At 62.3% G+C, this 6530-nt stretch overlaps 1 protein-coding gene across 2 annotated transcripts; it reads right to left on the bottom strand.

Moving 5' to 3' along the window:
* Window positions 1–2609: 2609 nt before the first annotated feature.
* Window positions 2610–6315, bottom strand: LOC111146258 (uroplakin 3B). Of its 2 annotated transcripts, XM_022501732.1 has the most exons (6): window positions 6228–6315; window positions 5932–6081; window positions 5470–5707; window positions 4144–4223; window positions 3224–3353; window positions 2610–2814 (listed from the first exon to the last, which is right to left on the bottom strand). In XM_022501732.1, the coding sequence occupies exons 1-6, from the start codon at window positions 6313–6315 to the stop codon at window positions 2655–2657; spliced, it is 846 nt and encodes a 281-aa protein (XP_022357440.1). In that variant the 3' UTR covers window positions 2610–2654. The 2 variants fall into 2 exon arrangements, with proteins under 2 accessions (XP_022357440.1, XP_022357441.1); XM_022501733.1 differs by lacking the exon at window positions 4144–4223 and having other exon boundaries at window positions 2630–2814.
* Window positions 6316–6530: the final 215 nt, after the last annotated feature.

The raw sequence follows: 6530 nt of genomic DNA, 5'->3' as shown, positions 1-6530 counted from the left end.
CCATTTAATAAAAGATTCGCCATATCATGGCTGCCATTACAGACTCTGCTCAAGGCCGTCATGGGCTGGCCTGCGCAGTGTGGGGTCCAGCTGGCGACCCTCTCTGGAGCATGACTGTGGGGCCTGGTGTTGTCTCCCTGGGGCCCAGTCGGATGGGGCCCATGCTGGGCCATGACCAGTCCTGCTTCCCCTTCTCTACGTGGCTTCTGCGACACCCTGGCATGCCTGCCGTCACAGCCCTGAGCCAGAACACCACCGTCTGCAGGGCTCCCAGGAAAGCCTCCCGCTGACCTGGGGTAGGTGGCCATCCATGTAAAATATTAACTTATGAACGTTCTTCTGAACTCCCCCATTTGCTAAGGTGGCATCCCCAGAACCCCCTTTTTTGGGGGGTCTGCTCTGAGGCAGGCTGGGGGGCAGAACCCCTTGTAGGACATAAAGCGCGTCCATTTTGCAGTCACAGACCCCCTACCCCCAAAACCCAAGAATGGCCTCTCCTGCGGCCTCTCCTTCATCTACGAAGTCCCTGTTCCTCTGGCCACCTCCTGAATATTCTGGAATCCACCCCCTCCTTTCCAACTCCCTTTGTCTGCCCTGGTTCAGGCCTGGTTCCATGTGCCTAGAACACCAGGCCAGTCCCCCTCATCCTGGCCTCCAGGCCCCTCATCCCTGCTGCCAGCCGCTGCCCCCACAGGATGAGCCCTTTTACCCCTGGACTCCCCGACTCTCTCACTCTCTCTGCCTCCCTCCTTCCGCCCCTACTTGACTCACTTCCATGTGCCCCTCAAGACTCCTCTCCAAAGCCACCCTCGGGAAGCCCCCTTGACCTCCAGGTGGGGTTGCTTTCTTCCCCTGGGCTATGCATTACACACTGTGCTGTGACGTGTGCCCTGGGCACACATGGGGCATGGCTGGGGCTGTGTCTAGGATCAGTATAAGCCACGAGAGGGCCCTGGGACACATAAAAGCCTGGGGCGGGGCAATTCCTGTTCCTGCTCCATCCTCCCGCCCTAGGCTGGCTCATTCCCGTCTTCTTCCTCACCACACCCTCCCTGGGCAGGCCCTGAGCTGGGTGTCCGGGCGTAGAGCCCCTCTCCCTCTGGTGTTGGGAGCCAGGCCTGGACAGGACAGTGGGAGGTGGGCTCTGCCGGACAGAGCTGGTGAGCGTGGGGGGCACTTTGAACCCTTCTCCGATTCCAAGAGCCCCAGACAGTCCCAGGTTCCACAGCAGCAGAATTTCAAAGTGGCTGCCCAAAGGGGCTGGCTCCTATGGCCCATGTCACCCAGGACCCTGGAGCCTGAGCTCCTGACTGCATTTGAATCTGCTTCCGCCTGCACCTGGAGGAGGGCTTGCGGCTGGTGGGGGTGGACGAGTAAAGGAGCCCCGACCTCCGGGTACCCCACTGAGTGTCGGCTACTCCCGCAGCCCGCAGCCCGCCAGCCCCTGTCCCGCCGCTCTGCGAATGGAAGTGCGCAAGTGCGGGGCTGGACGGCTGCGGCGCGTCGGCGCCCCCGTGTGGCCACAGCAAGAACTACCGGCCTTGCCAACAGCAGACGCTAGCGGGGATGCGGGTGATGGGGCGGATAGACAGAGGGAGGCTCAGGCCCGGTACACTCTGTGGGCCCAGCCCTGTCCCCTGCACAGAGCAGAGCAAGGCTCCCTGCATCCCGCTCCCGGAGCCTGGAAGCTCCTGGTCAGGGCGGCCTTTGCACATTACCTCTAGCCTCTCCCTGATCCTCCCTGGGGAGGGCGGAACAGGAAAGGCAAAGGCAGGGCCGCTAGCGTTGGTGATGTGGGAAACCAAGGCAGAAGAAAAATTATTAAATTTCCTTACTACTGGGCGCCTGGGTGGCTCAGTGGGTTAAAGCCTCTGCCCTCGGCTCAGGTCATGGTCCCAGGGTCCTGGGATCGAGGCCCGCATCGGGCTCTCTGCTCAGCAGGGAGCCTGCTTCCTCCTCTCTCTCTGCCTGCCTCTCTGCCTACTTGTGATCTCTCTCTCTGTCAAATAAATAAATAAAATCTTTTTTTAAAAAATTTCCTTACTACTCACAGCGCACTGACAAGTCCTTGAAACAGGCAGAGTGAGATTCCTGTGGGGACCCAGCTGCCTGGATGTTGACATTTTGCTAGGGCAAAGGGCAATCTTAGCTTGACCCCCAGGACCCCGTAAGTCTACTTTATGCATAAAAATTCATTTGGAAACTTCCTTTATCTCTAAACCCTCAAGATACATGTTGGCAATTATCCTTCAAGCATATGACGCACAGATACACATCAAAGAGTCTCGTGATGGTTTTTACTAAACAGTAATAAATGACCTTTTCCTAACAACAGCTGGCCCCCTCAGGACCCTGGAGACCTTGCTTCCAAAATTCCTTAGAGACTTTCGCTCTCCCTAAGCCCTCCCAACTCGAAAATATATATAACGGACCACTCCTCACCACCCCAGTGCTGCTCTTCCTGCCCATGGGTCCTGTCCCTGTGCTTGAATATAACCACCTTTTTGCACCAAAGACGTCTTGAACCCTGACATCTGTCCTACATCAGTGGGACTGTAGGCAGGGGTGGGGAGGAGTGTGCAGGGCCTGGGAATGACCACCGTGTCCTTGCCCCCCACAATGGCCGCAGCCGCGCCCCAGCCAGAAGGGCCAGGCTAGGGGCTGAGGCTGGGGAGGGGGTCCAGGCCAGGCTCACAGCCCACGGGCAGGGTGGCGGCTTCGCTGGGTGGGATGTGGTGGGTCATGTAGCGCTTCCCCATGAAGGAGCCAATTCTCAGCTGCTCCGGGGCCTCCTCCGGCCACCACAGGCTGGAGCTGGATGGGGAGAGGAGGCAGCACTGGGTCCCCGGTTCTCCCACAGTCTATCCCTTTCCTTCCTTCTAGAACCAGCTGCTGGCCCACCTCCTTCCAGGTGGTTGCCCTGACTACCCCGGTATCAGGTCTCTGAAGTGACTGAGGGCTCCTTGGAGAGAAAACAAGGCCCAGGAGGAGAAAGGCCGGGGGCCAAGGGCACAGTGAAGGGCAGGGCAGAGGGAGGTGACCCCTTCTCTGAACCTGGCTTCTGAGGAGCTGCTGGGCCACCTCCCTGTCCTCCAGGTGAGGCAGACTGGGGATGGAAATTCCTGGAACATCCCTGGAAAGGGGGCATCCCAGGAGCTGGGACCAGTGAGAAGGGAGGGGCCCCCTGGGGTGGGGGAGAGGCCCCGGGGCTATCAGCACTCACAAGCGTGCGGTGGATGCTGCCAGGAAGGCCAGGAGCAGGAGGCCGGCCAGGGAGGAGAGAATAGAGGTGATGACGATCATACCACCACTGCGTCGCCCTGGCCACGTGTCGATGGAGGCTGGCGACTTCCCTGCGCACAGCAGCCGCTCAGAGGCTGCCCTGTGACCCCAGGGCAGTCCCTTCCCCACCCAGGCTGCCTCTCAAGGCCTGAGAGCCTCCTGAGCCCACCCTTCTGTCCATCTCAGCCAGGCATCTGTGCCCTGACAGCCTGTACCCCCCACGGCCCTGGCCTCTTAGTCCCACCTTCTAGGCTGTTCCTGCCAATGTGCCTGCCCGCGGCCCTGCCCATGGCAGCAGAGCCGCAGCAGACCTCAGGACCGACCACGTGGCTGTCCCGCTCCCTGGAGCCTGGCATTCAAGGCCTTCAGACAACAAGACCCCCACCCGCTCCGCTCCCTCTCCCCTCCCCCTCCAACACCCCCGGCCTCTGCAGCCTGCCTCCCAGGTGTCCTTCACAGCGGACACTGGCCTCCCCTCATGGGCAGTTTCCTTAGCCCAGTGAATCCCGGGTCCTGCTGAGGGAAATCTCCCAGAACCCACCGCCCTGACTCTGAGCCCGGCCTCCTTCATGTCTCAGCCCTTCTCTACCTGCAGGGCTTGGCCCAAGGCGTTGGAGGGGAAGGCTGCTTCTGCCCACGACTGGGCTGGGACCTGGGCACCTGAGCGTTGACCAACATTTGTGCATGGACAGACCCCTCGTCTCTGCCAGTGAGGCTGACCCGGTGCCCCACCTCCCCTGCACAAGCTTTCCGCTTGGGGGGACGGGCTGGACTTGGACACTGCGTCCAGGTCCCTGGTCTCCCTGGTGTTGTGGTGGCAGGGGTAGGCAGGAGCCAGAGCAGTCCCTCCCCCAACGCTACCTTGGTGAAGAGCGATGGGGTCGGACCACCTGGTCTCGGCCTGGGGTGAGCCCCTGGCGTCCATCAGGAGGAACTTCACCCTGTGGAGAGGAGAAGGGGGGGAGGTCAGAGCCCCGGCTGCCTGCCCACAGCAGCCAAGCTCCAGGCGCTTCTGGGCCAGGCTCTTCTGGGGCACATTGGGGGGATCCTCTGAGACCGCTCGCTGACCACAGTGACCCCGGCCAGCAGGTCCCAGTGTGCCTGAGCAGCTGTTCTCCAGAAACCCCATCCGGTTTAGGGGGACCCCAGTCAGTAACTGCCGCACGCAGAGGCCTCGGGGTGACTCAGCAGGCCAGAGGGGCCGGGAACCCCAGGACTTCCAGAGAAAACGGCTGGCCAAGTGGCATCTAGGAAGCCATACAAGGCCCCCTGGTAGGCTCTGGCACCCTAAGCAAAGGTCCAGGGAGAGAGGGAGGGGTGAGGTCAGGGAGCACTCAGAGCCTGGGATCCCGGGGAGGAGGCGGGCTGAGCACTGAGGGCACCAGAGGCCACGCATAGGAGCTCAGGTTGTATCTTTGCTCCAGGAGGAGAGCCGTGAAGGCGTCTGAGCGTGGAGAGACCCAGACCAGCAGGCACGGAGGGCAGCCAGCTCTGGTGGCTGCTGGGGATGGGGGCAGGAGGTGAGAGGAGATTGAGCCAAGAAGATGGCAGGGGGGAGGTGGGAGGGCAGTCCTGTCAGGCCGGGTGCCTGGCGGAGGCCAGGCAGGGCCAGGCCACAGGGAGGCTGTGGATGGAAGGGCCGGTCCCGCTCACACCATGCCCACCCACCTTCCCTGCGCCCCGAGCTGGTCCTCTCGGCCTGTTTGGACTCCCTGAGGACCCCGGGCAGCCGCCATCTCGACACTTGCTCTCCCACTCTGGCTCTCCCTGTGACCCTGGCAAACCCTCGCTGCCTTGTGCCTCAGCTCCTTCACCTGAAAAAGTGGGTGCTGATCTGCTTGCGTGCCTCATACCCACTGACTGGGTCTGAACTCAGCCAGGGGCTTACATTCCTGCCAGGTCTGCCTGTGGGCTAGTGATTGCAGCCCAGCGCCCGCGCCCAGTCCCCAACTCTGGGCCTGAGACCCCAGCCTGTCCCCACCTGTCACGGGCAGGCCTCCTGGAAAAGCCACATTTTGCCTGCCCCCAAGCTGGGATGAGTGCTCCTTGACCCCACAGAGGCCTAAACCAGAGCTTCTGAAGGGGAAAGCTCTGGGGAGAGGCTGGGAAAGGCAGCTCACCTCCCCGAGACCCCCCTCTCCCCCAGCACGGCCCCTGTCTGTCCCAGGATCCAGGCAGGTAACCCACCTGTAAGGTCCGGGGCTGGGGAGCGGGCTGTTGCAGTGGGGCGGCTGGAGGAGGTCAGCACGGCAGCCGGGGTCATTGCCCACCCGCAGCAAGGGGACGTCCCTGCCGCCGCCCGCGGGGTCCTGACAGGGCAGCTGGTCCAGGGACAGGGGCAGTGTCATATAGTGCCCCTCCGTCAGCAGCCGTGGGAAGGCTGGGATCTCAGCTCGTGTCTGTGGGTTCTGGAAGTCCCTGGAGGCTGCGGGAGAAAGGGACAGACAGGCGGGGCTAGGGAGCCTAGCCCCTTGCCGGGTCCAAGGCCCCCGCAAAACCTGGCCTTTCATGCCTCAGGGCCCAGAGGCTCCCTCCAGGCACAAACCAGGTAACTTTGTCACCCTCTCAGAGCCCGGCAGGATAAGGCCCAATGCCTGGTCCACCACCGTGGACTCTCCTCCGCCACCCCAGACCCACACCATGACCCACCGTTGCTGAAGGCCACCACCAGCCAGATGGTGCTGGCAACGCCGGCAAGCCCGTCCAGGACACAGCGAGGCTGCTCCAGGGAGAACGTGGTGGCTGTGACCTTTCCTTCTAGGTCCCAGGCTGTTATCTGTGGCGTGTAGGGGATCAGCTCTGTGGCCACAGAGATAGGCATGAGGGTCCTAGAACCTGCTCTTCCCCGTTGGCAGGGGTGGGGGGTCCCAGGATCCAGTCACCCCAGCGGGTGTCCCAGCTCCTTGGGTCCGGCCAAGTGAATTCATCCCAGGACCCCCACTCACCCAGGCTCATACAAGGCAGGGGCCAGACCAGTGCCCCCGCGAGGAGGAGCAGCCGCAATAGGCCAGGCTGCCTCTGGGGGAACCCCATGATGGCCCCCTGAGCTCGCCCTTCTCCCACATCCACAGCCTGGGGCTGATCTGGCTTCCTCCTGCCACACCCCCACCCCCAGTGCCTGGAGAGCTGGTTAGTCCGGCTGCAGTGGGAGGCTGGCCGAGGCCTGGAAAGACCTGAAAATGTAAATATGCCCCACCCTCTCCCACTCATCCAGCCTACCCTAAGGGAGCTGGGCAGGCCTGTAGGGT

Source organism: Enhydra lutris, unplaced genomic scaffold, assembly GCF_002288905.1.
Source record: "Enhydra lutris kenyoni isolate GAN:26980312 unplaced genomic scaffold, ASM228890v2 scaffoldscaffold13, whole genome shotgun sequence".
NCBI lineage: Eukaryota > Metazoa > Chordata > Mammalia > Carnivora > Mustelidae > Enhydra > Enhydra lutris.
The sequence above is the reverse complement of the archived record's forward strand: the minus strand, read 5'-3'. Positions and strand labels throughout refer to the sequence as shown.